Genomic DNA, 16653 nt, shown 5'->3' on the forward strand with positions numbered 1-16653 from the left:
TGAGATTCTCTCAAACAACCTCAAGGAAAAGGGATTTTTACAAAAAATTATTACTCGTCTGTCAGAATCCGCAAAGTATTTGTTTGTAGAAGGTCAAATCGCCAAAGCATATGCTGTCCACTATGTAGGAAAACAGACACATACGGTTTTAAATAGGTAAATGTTTGCCGGATTAAGGAGATTGTATTTCTCCTTTCAGGCTCTACCTCTTCTTCTCATGCGTTCTTTAAAATGAGGTTGTGTACGAGTCTTCACATTCCTAGAGTGATTCTTTAAATGAGGTTGTCTATGAGTCTTCACATTCCTAAATCATCAGAAATTTCTAGGGCGTGATATCGTGATTCGAGACAAAATACGTAACACATCCTCGTAACAAGCGGGAGCTTTTCACATTTACGACTATACTCTGAATTTGACTTCAGATAATTTTTACCTCAGGAATGTAATGTACAAGACTAACAAGCTCTCTGCATGTGATATCAGTCAGTAGAATGTTCAGTAGAATTTCCGCTGTGTGACAGTCGTAATGGAGTTGGCTGTTGATCTATTGGTAACATCGTTTTAATTGTTTCATTGTAGATCGAGACCCGAGGTGAGTTACTCAGATCAACCTCCTTGTTTCAGGAGCAATCTCTATGGCAAGTCCTTCAGCCAGAAGCCACACAGCTGCAATGTCTGCGGCAAATCCTTCAGGCAGAAAGTCGGTCTATCAGTTCACATGAAATCGCATACAGGAGACATGCCGTACTATGGCTGTGTTAGTGGCAAATCCTTCGACCAAAAATGTAGCCGTACCCGTCACAGGTTGACTCACACTGGGGAGACGCGTTACTCCTGCAATATCTGTTGCAAATTGTTTCCCCGGAAAGGCAGTCTAACTGCCCATATGAAGACTCACACAGCGGATAAGCCACACTGTTGCAATTTATGTGGAAAATCCTTCAGCATTAAAGCCTACTTAGCAGCTCACATGCGAACACACGCAGGCTTCAGGCCACACTGGTGCGAAATCTGTGGTAAATCCTTCAGTCAAAAGTGCGGTCTAGTAGCCCACATGCGATCTCATGCAAACCCAAAACCACACAGCTGCAATGTCTGTGGCGAAATTTTCAGCAAGAAAGGCATTCTAAAAATTCATATGCGGACTCACACAAACGAAGACCTACATTGTTGTAATATCTGTTTAAAATCCTTCAGGGGGAAGGGAACTCTAAAAACCCACATGCGGACTCACACAAACGAAAAACTCCACTGTTGTAATATCTGTTTAAAATCCTTCAAGGGGAAGGGAACTCTAAAAACCCACATGCTGACTCACACAGGGGAGAAACCACATAAATGCAATGTCTGTAGCAAGTGCTTCAAACTGAAGGGCAATTTAACAGTTCATATGCGGATTCACACAGGTGACAAGCCACACTGCTGCAACATCTGTGGAAAATCATTCAGTGTTAAGGCGAACTTAGCAAGTCATGTGCTGACTCATTCAATTGTGAAACCGTACTGTTGCAATGTCTGTGGCAAATCTTTCAAGCAAAATTCCACGCTAACAGCCCATATGCGGATTCACACAGGTGACAAGCCACACTGCTGCAATATTTGTGGAAAATCATTCAGTGTTAAGGTGAACTTAGCAACACATGTGCTGACTCATTCAATTGTGAAACCATACTGTTGCGATGTCTGTGGCAAATCTTTCAAGGAAAGTTCCACGCTAACAGCCCATATGCTAATTCACACAATCTCGAAGCAATTCTGCTGTAATTTGTGTGGCAAATCCTTCTCCAAGAAAGGCAGACATGCTCGTCACGTGCTTACTCACACTGGGTTGAAGTCTTCCTCTGGCAATGTCTGTGGAAAATTCTTCGGCCCGAAATACACTGTAGGAGATAACATGGGGGCCCTCTCGAAACACATGAGGACTCACACAGGCGGAAATTCTTACGGTGACAATACCGGTGTCAAATCCTTCAGCCACAAAGGCAATCGTACAATACGCATGCTGAATCAGAGGGAGAGAAAGCTACACTGCTGTAATCTCTGTGGCAAATCCTTCAGGCACGTAGGACCTCTTACAGCTCACATGCGGTCCCACACAGGTGAGAAGCCATTCTGTTGCAATATCTGTGGCAATTTCTTCAGTCTCAAAGGGAATCTAACGGTCCATATGCGGATTCACACAGGTGAGAAACAACACCGTTGCAGTATCTGTAGTCATGTCTTCACTCAGAGAAGTTCCCTAGTGAATCATATGAATACTCACACAGAGGACTGGTCACACTGTTGCAGTGTCTGCGGAAAGTCCTGCAGCAGCAAAAAGAATCTAACTGCCCACTCTCGGACTCACACTGGCGAAAAGCCATACTGCTGCAATCTCTGCGGAAAATCATTCAGTCAGAAAGGCAATCTCACAGTTCACATGCATTCTCACACAGGTGAGAAGCCATACTGCTGCAATATTTGTGGTAAGTTTTTCAAGATGAAAGTGTATCTGGCCACACACGTGTTGACTCACGCAGACGAGAAGCCACACTCTTGCAATATTTGCGGCAAATCCTTCAAAATTAAAGCATACCTAGCAGCACACGTGCGGACTCACGCGCGCAAGATGTAATAATGCTGCAATGCCTGTCGTATATGCTTCAGCCACAAAGGCAGTCTAGCAGATGGCGTGCGGTCTCTCACAAGTGAGAAGTTACAGTGTTGCAGAATCTGTGCTCAGCTTTCCACATATTGAAGTGCACTCTCGAAACACATGTTTACCTACACCAGAAGCCATCTTAATGCAATGTCTGTGACTAATCCTTCAGCTACAAACTCAATCCAATAGTTTATTTGCGGACTCATACTCAGGCGAGAAGCCACACTGCTTTAACCCATTTATGCCCGTAACTTTTTTTCACTAATTTTGATCATTTGTGCTTATAGTTTGTATATGAGACTCAAACATAACAATTAGTACGAATTTTACGTTATTGCGTATTCTGTATGGTGAAAATGCATGGATCGAAAACAACCCTCTTATGTAGTTGTGATCAAGATTTTATGGTTAATTATGTTTTAAATGCAGGAATAATCCTGAACAAAATAAGTATATTCTTGTCTAATAAAGTTACAAATAACACACACTCAGAGTTCACTTGTTCTGAATTAGTTTTAAAAATTGTTTCACATTCACTGTTTAAACTTTTTGAGGTTTCACAATACTTAGGAATTACATATGATGGAAAGCTGCAAAACACTTGTCAGGCAGTGGAACAGAGCACTTCTTACAGGCTTTCATTGTTTTGTTGGAGCACTGTGCACATCTTTTACGCGGCTGATCAGTAAGAATAATATGTTGAGCTGCATTGGTCCAGATAGGATCTTCAACTCTCCTTCTACACTGCAAATGTTGATGAGGTCCGGGACTCAGGCATAGTTTACCATACATTGTTGACAAGGCTCGGACTACAACTCTTCAATATCCTAAGGCATCCAGGGACAACCCTACTCTTCTACTCAGAAGCCAGGCGTTGTTCATCGACACATCCAGCAACCACAAAATAATTGGAATGTACATTTTTTTCCTCTCGTGGATATCCTGTAAATTGAAACGTTGTTACCCAGCTGGTCATCACCGCCCATTCCCTTGTTATATTTAGAAAACTAAAATGGTTGACTCACATTGATCTTCTTCCTTTCAATGTAGGAATATCTCTTTGCTCGCTGAAATGGTAGTACCCCATGTTCATTAGAGAGCATAATCACAACGTTTTGTCTTTCTACTTCACTGCAATTATGGCATTGTCTTCATCCACACGAGAATCATATGTGCCTCTTGCTTCTTTTGCTAATGTCTTAGCATCTGTCAAAAGACATTTCTCAGTTCTGTTTTCTCTAACGGTCCTGCTTTCATGCAATCCCCTCTTGCCAAGCTCGGTAAGGAGCCTAACGGAAGTGAAGAAATTATCAAAATATAAGGAGAATGGTGCGTTAGGGTAATTCGCTTGTAGAACATCACGAAAATCCAAGAACAACAGACTCACCTAAGTTAGTGGCATGTGTTTTCATGTCTCCAGTCTTTCGACCCTAATATATATCCATGTGAACAACATATCCATTAACATATCAGATGTAAGGATTTCAGTCGTTTGCTCTATTAACCAGCGTTTCGTCTTAGGTCTGACACTAGACTCGTCAGAGTGGGATGTGTCAGACCCTACCCACTGACGCTGGGTGTATGCAGGTGAGCTTATCAGAAGCCTATATATGAGGCGCAGTCTGATAACTGCATACGGGAGATAAATCTCCACAATGAAATTATTGCCCGCCTAGCAATTCCGAATGGAAAATTCTAAATTCCCATGGAGGGAATTAGATATTTTACACCAATAGAGCATGTCAAAAACATATCAGATGTAAGGCTTTCCAGGCGTTCACCATGGTGAAAAATATCTAATTCCCTCCATGGGAATTTAGAATTTTCCATTCGGAATTGCTAGGCGGGCAATAATTCCATTGTGGAGATTTATCTTCCGTATGCACTTATCAGACTGTGCCTCATATATAGGCCTCTGATAAGCTCACCTGCATACACCCAGTGTCAGTGGGTAGGGTCTGACACATCCCACTCTGACCAGTCTAGTGTCAGACCTAAGACGAAATGCTGGTTAATAGAGCGAACGCCTGAAAAGCCTACATCTGATATGTTTTTGACATGCTCTATTGGTGAAAAATATCTGATTCCCCCCATGGGAATTTAGAATTTTCCATTCAACATATCCATTAGGATTTGCTAAAACCCATGCTTTGAATCCAAAGCGCACTGGCTTGCGTCGTAAAAACTGCTTGCAGCCGTGCCTTCCAAAATAGGGTATCATGCATTCATCAGCTGAGAGATCTTTCTGGATGGGAAAGTTTTTAAAACGGACTCATTCAAAGAATTTAGCATAGGTCGGACTTCACCCATCTTGTCTCCTGCAGGAAGATTACTGTTGTCTGCTACATGAAGATATCGGAAAGTTTCTTCAGAACTGTTACGTCTCATTGCATTTGACACTAAATCATTATGTACATCATTTTGTGTCTCCCAATACATTCGTCGTCTGGGCAGTACTGCGTAACCACTCAATAACAATATACCAATGAATGTATGCATATCTCCGCAAGGGACAGTGCAAAAGTTGGATTATTCTTAGAAACTGCATACATAACCGTGTACTTCACTATATGAAGGATAAGTTCGTCATATAAGTATAGTTAAAAAATAATCAACTGGATGACTTTTTTCACTCACAGTAAGTGGTGGTACACAGCATAGTAGAAAGTTTTTGTGGGGAGTAGTTATGGAATCCCCTAATTTCCATATCCTATTTGTTCTTGCCTTTTTTGGATGCTGGTGCATTGGTCCCCCATTGGATCCTCATGTACCTGTAAAGACAGTCTCTTCGTCTGCCGAAGAAGCTGCGAAGCATGGAGGAATATTTTCAAGTTTCATTCACACCACTGATAACAATTTCTGCAGAGGCTTTCAACAGCCCACGACTCAAACGATCTGGGTCGTTGCATTCATCTTCTCCGGAATCACCATCTGTGTCGAATCCCTTATCATCTGGAGGCGAGATGTAGATATCGATATCACCTGGAATATATTCCTCTTCTAGCAGTGCTATTACTTCATGAGTCGATAGGCCACTACAAACAGGAAAAGAAATGGATTGGAATTAGGTCAGGAAATACGGCCTGTAATATATGAGATATTCAGAATGACTGTGATATTTTTTACTATAAATTCCTAAATACAGCAGTTATCTTATAATTCGTGTCTCTAAAATATTTGTTCTAATCTTACATAAATGCTGCAATTGTGTAATAATGATATGGCATGATAAGAGTGCATGATATTCATAACTTCCCAACTTCAACAAAAATGTTACTTTTACATCCTGCCCACTGGGTCGTTTTTGACCCATCCATAATTTGGCCAGTTATAGCCATTAAACCATAAGATGTGCAATAGATTTTATATATGCTAAATAATCTCAGTAGTATACAAATGCAAAACATATTATTCAATTATATAAGACTTAAGCAAATTCAGCTGTACTTACGCTTTTCTGAAGCTCGACATGCTGACTGGAGAAGACTTTTTGACTCGCCAACACACTTGCACATCTAGCTGAAGAATGAAAATTGCCAATAGTGTACCAAGAGTGACAATGTGTGAAGTGCATTATAGAGAGTGCAGCAGACCGGGTAACAAATGTCAACAATGGATAGAGAGTTACTAGTATAATTTTAAAGTCACTGGGTCGTTTTTGACCCAGTGGACATTAAGGGGTTAATGTCTGCGGCAAGTACTTCAGGGAGAAAGTCGACCCCACAGTTCAAATGCGAAGGCATACAGGTGAGAAGACATACTGCCGGAATATCTGTGGCGAAATGCTTCAGGCAGAAAGGAACCCACCAGACCTCATGCGGACTCTCACAGGCGAGAACCCAACCGCTGATATGTCTGTGTCAATTCCGTCAGCATTAAAGCCAACCTTGCAGCTCACGTGCGGACTGACACATGGCAGAAGCTATACTACTGCAATGTTGCGGTAAATCCTTCAGCCAGAAAGGCAGTCATACAGTACAAATACAGCCTCTCACAAGCGAGATGCCACACTAATCCAATGTCCGCTGCAATTCGCTCAGGCAGAATGTCGATCTAACAGTTCACATGCTAACGCATACAGGCTAGAAGGCATACGATGAAATGGCTGTGTCAAATCCTACAGCCAGAATATGGGCCGATGACCTTCGATGTTAGGCTCCTTAAAACAAAAAGCATCATCATCATCATCATCAATTTCAACATAACAGTTTACATGCGAACGAACATATGTGAAGGCAAACGCGTGCCCAGTAATGCTATAAAATGTTCAGGGAATCATGTAACTTAACCTGTTGAGTGGACGATGCGTCGAGGTCCGCAGTTACAAGTCTGTTGCTCAGCGAGGAAGGCGGATATATCCGCCGATTATAATTTTTTCTCAGGTACTCCCATGCGGAGGTTTATTTCATTTTCAGCAGCGTATTCTGGATTAGTCTTCCCTGTGATGATAATTCGTAAAACTATGTTCTCACAATTCCAATATATCATCCACGAGTTGCATCATAAAGAGCGCCACATACGTCCGGGCAAGAACGACCTAAAGCCCAATAACCGCGCTCTGAAACTTCAGCTCATCGCCTAATCAACCGTTACATGAAATAATTTTGCTGTAGAAGGTATTTAAGGACATCATAATATTCGAGAGACCTCTCCAATGACACTTTAGAACTGTGACATTGAGTTCTTGGGTTCTTTCTTCTCGACTGGTGTGTTTGCTTACTGCGAGTTACACAACATTTTTTCGCACGCATCTGTTCCAAAATACGAACACATTTTATGATTTTCTCCCAAACTAGAGAAAAAAACCTATTAAATATTCTTCTTACATTTTCCCCGTTAAATTGTCTAAAATGAACCACCAGTTCCCACCGATAAACGAAAAAGGTTTACTTGCAATGATAAACGAATTGATGAAATTTAGTGGGAAGGAGAGTTTGCCGAAAGTTAATTTCTAGGTGACGGGAATTTACCTGGTACAAGTACATCAGGCTCGATTGTACAGGGTTCGAGCCCAGCTGATGCGAATATTTAGCAGTCGCGGAAGAGGTAACACATGTTCGATACCATTTCAACTAGGAACCATGATGGTGACAGTGGTGACGATAATGCTGATAATAGTCCAGCCAGTGCAAGTTCTTCATCAGCCTGGACAAAAAGTGGAAAAAGAAGGTCCTCTTTAAATAAAAAATTCCATCATGATGTGAGAGTTTTTACGAAAAGCAAAACCGAATGAAACATTTGAGCTTTTTAATGACGAGGTATGACAGAGCATACCTGAACAGACAAAAGGTGCCCGGAAGAAAATCGCACATAAAACTCAGTTTAGTAAGAAAAACTGAAGGAGTAGTAGAAGTTAAGACCGGATCTGTACAAATAAAACCGAAATATTCTTATGGGCATCCATTTGTCAAAGGGGATTGTCCAGAAAACTAAATTAGGACATTATGTTTCTCGCCAATGCTCGTTGACTACACCTACTTCCTATGAGCTGATGTCACAGAAGAGATTTCTCCTCGCCAGGCTAAGTCGCTCAGAAGGTTGCGGTGATGGCCGCCCTTCTGATCCCAGCTTGTCAGGTTCGGCTCTGGTTCAGTCGGGTGGTATTTGACGGTTGTCTACTACATCAGTCTCGTGTCGATAGTTTTACTGATATGCAAAGGTAGTCCTGTGGGACTAAATTCTGGCACCTCGCCGTCTCCGAAAACAGCAAAATAAGTCAGTGGAACGTAAAGCCAATAATAATATTAATAGGTTTTCCTCCACATCTTTTTACATTTATTTGACAATGAGGCGTATAGTGGACAAAATTCTCCCAAAGTATTTAAGATAAAGCCAGTATTTTACCACCTCGTAGCAAAATTTTCGGAAGCTTATACCACTGATGGAGAAGTGTCAGTTGATGAGTACCCCTTGTTGCGGAAGGGGTAGCTCAGATGGAAAGTGGCGTCTCCTATAGGAGACATAAAGCTGTATTGATTAAAATTCTCACCTCTTAAGTGATATTGGTTGTATTTTAATTTGAAGCGGTTCATATGTTGGCTAAAAGATGGTTCCTCATACTGGATTTAAGAAATTGTAGGGAACTACCACATGGCAGCTTACATGTGACAGGCAAAATGGCGGATCTCAAGAGTAGGCTACAGACGCGAATTGCTCCAGGTTAGTTATTTTTCCATGTCATATTTTTCTTTTATAAAATGTGTAAGTATTGTTTCTAAGAAATGTTAGACTCAGCTTCCGATGTGATAACGAGGAGGATAAAACCTACATACTACCCAAAATTAATCAGCAATATTCTTCAGAAACTGAGGCTGAAGGAGATTTACTGCCTAGCTCCCACTTTTCCCTAAAATGTTTCCATTCATCTCCTGATGAGGAGGCGGGCCTTTTAGACGGTGGCGCCATCCCTCAGGCCGGAAGATGTGTTACAGTGAAGGAGATGAACGGAGAAGGCAAGGGGTTTGGCGGCCATGGCCTATACTGGGGACTGTCCCTGAAGCTCCCATTTCTATAAATTCTCCCAGCTCTCTGTGGAGAGTATTTCGGAAAGGAGTACCTTCTGATGGATTCCAGCCATTGCAACCAGCTCCTACATCAACAAACCAGATACAAGCAACTAAACTATCACCACATGATTATTTCAGCAAGTACTTGCCTGCAGATATACAAGACCTCATAACATTCACAAGATACAGGAAAGCTTCTAACTGAAACAGAGATGAGAGGGTTTTGGGAATTTACAGTCAGATTTCCTTATCGAATATCCCAGAATCTGTATGTACTGGGCATCCAAAACTAGAGTTGCAAGTATAGCAGACCACATAACGAGATATCGTTACTTCCGAATAAGACGTACCAATAGACATGATATTGTATAGGCTTTTGTGTTTATGCCGTGTCAAGCAAATAAGGTGAAATTATTTACATTGTTTAAGAAGCCTTTCTCGTAGAGGGTCGAGATTTCTTCTGCTGATGCAGAGCACAGTTCTCTGTGAAACTTAATGAATTTCACCTTATTTCTTTGACACGACAGAAGCCCAAAAGCCTATACAGTATCATGTCTATTAGTACAGGCAGTGAAAGCATCAATGGCAAGACTTACCTATTAAAATAAATAAATTTCATTTTAATAGATCCGTATTGAACTGTGATTATAATAAATTTAAAATAATGTATTAATAACCTTTTCAATACAAACTGTACAGATTTTAAATTACATATGTTTAGGGGTAGCTCAAATGGAAAGTTTACATACCAAGAAAACGATCGCGATTTGGAATGGAATCATACAGATTATGTGAAGCCGAGACAGTGTATATAACATGATCTTCTTCCGTGTGTATCACAATGAAGAGCTGTAAAAGAAACAGTACTGTGAAGAGTATAATCTCCTCAGTCATGACGTCTCCTATAGGAGACATAAAGCTGTATTGATTAAAATTCTCACCTCTTAAATGATATTGGTTGTATTTTAATTTGAAGCGGTTCATGTGTTGGCTAAAAGATGGTTCCTCATACTGGATTTAAGACATTGCAGGGAACTACCACATGGCAGCTTACATGTGACAGACAAAATGGCGGATCTCAAGAGTATGCGGGGGTCTCCGCCGCAATCCTAAGGCATTCTTTGGGGCATTCAAATGCTGGGTTAGATGAACTGCTACCCTGTTCCGAGCTTTCGGAGGTTTTACCCGGGGCTGAGCCATGTGAAGATGAATTGGCTTACTCAGCCGATGCCACTAGTCACTTTCTATCATTCGAATTAGTGGATATTGCACCAGAAGTTGAAAGGAGGGGGTGCTATTGGCATTAGGGCAGTTCCTGGCGAGGTGATTAAATGAGCCACACTTGAAACATCCTTGCAATGACCTTGCTCCATTCTTTGTCCCATTAGATTTAATCAAAAGGCACTTATTACGCAGATGATCTGCCGACCCACAAGCATAGCATTTGTGGGTGTTGAAGGTTCGGCGAGGTTGAGGCCGAAAATTATTCGAAGACAGAGCGGGCTCCTTAGCGACTCGTAGGGTGTAGGCGTACTTAACTCCTTCGGGTGAGACAGCCATAGCCTCTAATTCAGCATAAGTTTGAGGGCTCGTTGCAGAACACAAGTACGACCTGTAGGGTGGTGAAATCCCTTCCACAATAACCTGCACTATTTGATCTTGAGGGAAATGAAGAGCAAATACCATAGTGTAGAACTTAATGTCCTGGATGAAGTCGGCAAGATTTTCATCCAGTCGCTGTACTCTGTAAAATACCTTTGAATCAATGATGGCATTGCTCGAGCCGGAATGAAATTCGCCAGAAAGTGTGCATGGAAATCCTCTATAGAGGATTGTTCAGATATGGCTCTGACTCTTTTGTCTGATAAGACACCTATGGAGTACGGGTAAATGATGTGAATAATTTGGGAAGGAGAAAGAGAAAACACTAGAGCGTGATCTTGAAACTCAACTAAAAACCTTAAAAATGAAATAACCTCGTTAGTGGAATTAACCGAAAACTTAGAAATTCCCCTAAGCAACATAGCCAAAGGGTGTGGCAAACTACTAAACCCAGGTGACATACTAAGTAACGGCCTAGGAGGTGAAGAAGCTTCATAGACAGCATTATCCAAAAAGAAGGGTGGAATAGATGTACGCCGATCAGGCTCGGTTTCCAATGGGGCCGAAATTTGTTGAGTAGCTACCGATTTTCCGCTTTCTACATTCTTGGACGGGTCTTCCTCCCTTACGATGTTTACAACAGTGGCTTGGTCAGTTTTGGGAGTAGCCGACCCAGTTAACAATAGACTAACTTTGCTGGACATATTGGAAAGGTATTCAACAAGATTACTTGCCTCTTTACCCTGAACTTCATTTAACTTAGAGGCAATAGGTCGCTAACTCTATGGTAAAAATCGAACGATCTAGCCTGCACTATTTTTATGTTGGTTTGGAGATTGATCATTTACTTCAAAAAAGCTAACTACAAATGCTAACTCAGTAGTGTTGTCAGTGATGGTGGAGAGAGCCTCATCAATGTCTTCTCTCCCAAGGTTGGGATACAAATTGGTAACTCTAATGACTCTTTCAGTTTGGTTGAATCTACCGCAAGCGTGCCTCCAGATTGAACATTTCTAATAGATAATTCGTAAAAAAAATTCCTCCTTGCGCAAGTAGCCGGGATGGAGGACTTCGCGAGGGCCGGACATGTTGACAGAAACTTATAAATTTGGAAAATTACAGCGACTGAGAAAATTCGTAGAGTTCGATTCGAATGCTATGTTTAGCCGTCAAAAGGGGCTTAGTTGAGACCCATTCAACCACGCTCTGCTACCACTTGTGCACTTCTCTATGCCCAGATACCTTTGATCCATCATTCCCTTTTACAGCATATACCCTGCAATTTACTGGTGTTTTCTTACATTTCTCTGAGTATTAGCTTCAAAATATTATGTTACGGGGTTACCCGTGGACCAGCAGAGGGGAAAGAAGGTGCCGGGGTGATTGGGTCAAACTACCAAATCAATGTTAATTGAAAACTGTAACAAAGGTTATATTTTTCTCTTTAAAAAAAGCAGCAAGTAACAATGTAACAGGTACCAGTAGCAATAAACAAGTCTAGGAAAGACCTGATTGGTGGTATAAACAGACCTGGGGCTTCAAGCCCTCACTTTACACTTCCTGAGCTACACGCTCAACATTACAAGGATCATAACCTTACTTAAGGGCAGAAATCCCCTAATGCATGGAGCACTGGCTCCCGACTCACAATATCAAGCCTTAAAAAGCATTCAGTAATTAACTTTGAAAAAGAGTTAACAGGCTCTCAATTTTCAAGCCTATTCAAGGCAACACCAAAAGTATTTTACACCTTTTGGCCTTCACTGACCCAGCTTACAAAATTGAAACAGGGGTATCTCGTACGCGACCTACAGGGCCTTCGTGTAAAAGAAATAACAGTTAAATAAATGGCCCGAATACAAAATGGAAGGAGGTGAATACTTGCACTTCTCGATGTGATTTCTTAAAACCTAAGAGGCACTAGGCCGATGAAACACGGGCTATTCCCAAACTACTGAGGTGACTCGTATAAGAATAAATTAAGACATTACGGAAGGGAAGAAAACCAGTTACAAAACTTAGTCACCTCAAACCAATATAAAGGGGAGCTCGAGAGGGTATAGCACTCTCTGTCCCCGATTACCTTGCTGAAGACCTGCTGCCTGAAGAAAGATGCGCCTCCCGCCTCCTGCTTGGCACACACACTAAGTTAGATGTTGATCAAATGGCCAAGAGAGGAGGAAATTGCAGTTTATAAACCTTCGAGGAAGGTTCGAGACCTTTAATGAATAAATTAGCCACACCTGCTCAATTTTATTGGCTACCTCAAAGTTACACACTAAATCGAAGAAGAAGCCTGTGATAGGCTGAAAATTAATTACAGAAATTAGGGATTGACTTAATTCAAAACTGGCGGAAGGAAAAGGTCAATGTTGCCAACCCAAAAATGAATGAACGAAATTGAGTAAAGAAAAACTTATGAATGCAAAAATTCTTCAAAAAAGTTCCTTCATTTCGCACCAGGGTGCATGATCATAGTTTTTTGGCAGAGGCATCTATGAGAGAATGTCCGAACTTCTTGATGAATGAAAACAAAACAAGTAGAAATTCACACAGTTCTGGAAACTTCACAATACAAAATTACGTCAAATTACTGTAGTGACATCTTCTGAGTAAAGGTTTAAGTAGGTCTAGCTTTTAGTTTCACTGTTTCTCCTGTAGAGGAGTTCTTTTAGGCGCAAGATTTGAATGTGCGGCGTAGAGATGTACCTCCTGGTACATATTCCATGGGATTAATTTGGACGACGGTTTAACTTCAAACAAGTGTACGCTTCATTTCATAATACGGATATATCAGTGTTGATATTGGACAGTCAAAGTTCATAAACTATTGTGATAAAACTCTGTCTTGTTTGTTGTCTCTTTTTCTCTGTTCCTCAGTGAGAGGATTTCTTCGTTGTGTCGTGTGGTACTGAATGTTCACAGCATCAACAAATTTTACTTGAAATGATTTATTTGGAGTGTTTCTCACCAACTGAAGTTCTGTTAGGATCAACTTGCGTTAGTTTGATCACCTCAAGAATCATATATTGGGCTGTTTTTCTGTGTGGTGTGCTTGTGTGGGTACTTCGGACAGTGCTGCAAGAATATAAGCATAAACCTTGAAGCATAGTCTATCGTAATTTCAATGCCAATATGCTTGATAGATCTCTTAAAGAGATACTGGATGAACGAGATATGGAGAAGCCGCGAAGAAGTAAGGGCTACCTCGATCCTAGAAGCAAAGAGCATCAGTAGGCTTCAAGGGAGGAAAGCATGCTCTGCATGCAATTGTAGCCTTCCTTGATCTAGAAATGGCTTTCGACTGTGTTCCACACTGTGTGATCTGGTCTTCATTCGTGACCATCGTGTACCAGAAATGCTTCTAATTTAGATCAATGTGCTCTACATGGACAATAGAGATTATGTACGTTGCGCTCTCAGCTTTTCGGAGAGGTTCTCAGTGCAGTTTGGTGTACACCAATGCTCCGCTCTGTCCCCATTGCCCTTTGTCCTCAGCATGGACACACTCACATGGGACCTGCTAAGGAGTGTTCCTAGGACTCTCTTATATGCAGAAGATGTTGCACTTTCTGATAGATCCAGAACGGGACTGCGGCTTCAAGGTCAAGTTTGGAATATCTGTTTCTAACAGTATGACCTTGAAATGAACTTATTGACTGGTAGATACTTCTGGAATGCTCACGTTCGGTTTAGTACTGGAGTTTTAATCCAGGTACCTATGCAGGGGCACCACGGGCAGGAACATCTGTAAGTAACTCTTGACACGAATAAAGAAAAAGAATGAGCATAAAGAAGAGTGAATACCTGGACTGATGGCTCCATCCAAGTTCATTCAGGTATCTAGGATCTCGCCTACAGTCTGATAGTGGGGTAGTTGTTGAAGTGGGAATTATGATAAAGTCAGCATGGATGACATGAAGATTTCACAGACATACTGTGTGACTGAAGGATTCCACTACATCGGAAGTCCACAATATAGTGCATGGTAGTATGTCCTGTTGCTGTGTGAACAGTATTGAATATCGACAGACTGAGAAACGTATGGAGTACCAATTTTGGAACATGGGAATGTGTATACTCCATTAGTCGATGGGTATCGCAGTCCTGCTTCATGTAAAAAATACATCATTCATCAGCAAATGGGCATCACACCATCACTCTTGAGGCATAGGACGTGTCACCAACGGTATGGTCATGTCCCTTTGCAGTACCTGATGCAGTTGACAATTTCACTTAATCCTTTGAAATTAATTTGCAATGCCCACATGGATCTATGATTAAAAACAGACATTAAAAATAAGGTACAATAATTTAAAACTAGAAATGCTGTTGAGATTGGTAAAATTTCTGGTGATATACTAAAGGCAATTGGTTGAGATATAGAACCAAATCTGTAGTGCATAATTGATTAGTGTATTATGAAGCAGCTATTCCAAATGAATGAAGTGTAGTAGCATCCTGTGTATAAAGAAATGTGATATACATAATGCCAATAATTACACACTAGTCATCTTGGCTGGTGATGTATGCAAGCTCTTGGAATGCATTCTTTCTGATTATGTTAAAACTTTTACAAAATTACTAAGTGGTTCGATAGAAGGTACTTCAGGTTTAGGAAAAAATATTCCACTGAAGCTCATCTTGTGGATTCCAGCAAGATATAGCAGATATTTTAGATTCAGGAGGTCAAATGTGTCATGATGTACATATCTAAGGCTTTTGATCGGACAGATCTTGGGAGACTACTGACCAAAATAAGTGCAAACGGGCTAGGTAATATAGTGACTAAATGGGTCGCTGAATTTCTAGAAAATAGTATTTGAAGCTTCATTGACCTTGTATTGGTTATGAGATTGGGCAGTATAATGAGACCGTTATTTTCTTATATATATATAAAGTATATGAATAATGAACTGGAATCAGAGATAAGACTATTTGTGGTAAATAAGTTTCAGGATTGTGAGCGACTGCAAAAGATGTTGACAATATTGTGAGATGGACTTTGGGCAATGGCATGATGGTAAATGGGGTGAAAGGTCAGTTTCTGTGTTTCACAAATAGAAAGAGTTCTCTCTGTTTTCATTATTGTGTTCATGGGGTGAAAGTTCCTAATGGGGATCTCTGTAAGTACCTAGGTATTCATAATAAAGACAGATCTTCATTGTGGTGATCACATAAACAGGATTAAAAATAAAATTTACAGATCTCTTAATATGATATGAGGTTATGTAGGTTTTGTAAAGGAGATGATATATAAATCTCCAACAATGCCACAATTAGAGTATGAGACCTTCACCAGAATTACTTGATTAGAGAACAGGAAATAATCTACAGAAACAGCTCCATTTCTTGTGGGTGTTCTCTGACAAGAGAATTGTGTTACTGAGATGTTGCCAAGTTTGGGCTGGGAAGACTTCGAGAAGGAGACAAGCTGTTCGAATAAGCAGTATATTCTGAAATGTCATTAGAGTGTTGGCTTGGAATTCAAGGACACATATATTGGCAAATGTTCGCTTATACAAAGAGGATTTAGTGATTGAAATAATTTACCAAGGGAGTTGTTTCATGAATTTTCACAATATTATTCTACATAAACAACTGACAATCTGCCACCTGGGTGAATGCCCTAAATGCTGATCAGTTGAGGTTGATGGATTTTGCGGTTGGTTGATTGATTGATTTTTTGGTCGCAATGTGATGTACAGAGAAGGATTATGAATATTTTTGTAGTTATGGTTTAAGCATTGTCCACTTGTTGGGAAAGTGGTAGGAAAAATGTGGGATTATTTTATACTAGGAAATGTATCCGTGGTTCGCTACGGTATTCTACATTGTATACGGATTTCTCCGTAAATTACTGTAAAGGCAGTGATTGTATTTATTCAGGGTTCTACGTGGTTG

The 16653-nt window shown here is 40.8% G+C and overlaps 1 protein-coding gene across 1 annotated transcript in view; it reads left to right on the plus strand.

The window, feature by feature from the left end:
• The window catches only part of LOC136885373 (zinc finger protein 649), a 136528-nt gene that overhangs the window by 111023 nt on the left and 8852 nt on the right, over positions 1-16653 (plus strand). Inside the window, exon 5 of the mRNA XM_068230260.1 lies at positions 625-757. Coding sequence (XP_068086361.1) covers positions 625-757 — 133 coding nt within the window. The remainder of the gene's footprint in view (positions 1-624; positions 758-16653) is intronic.

Source organism: Anabrus simplex, chromosome 14 (genome assembly GCF_040414725.1).
Source record: "Anabrus simplex isolate iqAnaSimp1 chromosome 14, ASM4041472v1, whole genome shotgun sequence".
NCBI lineage: Eukaryota > Metazoa > Arthropoda > Insecta > Orthoptera > Tettigoniidae > Anabrus > Anabrus simplex.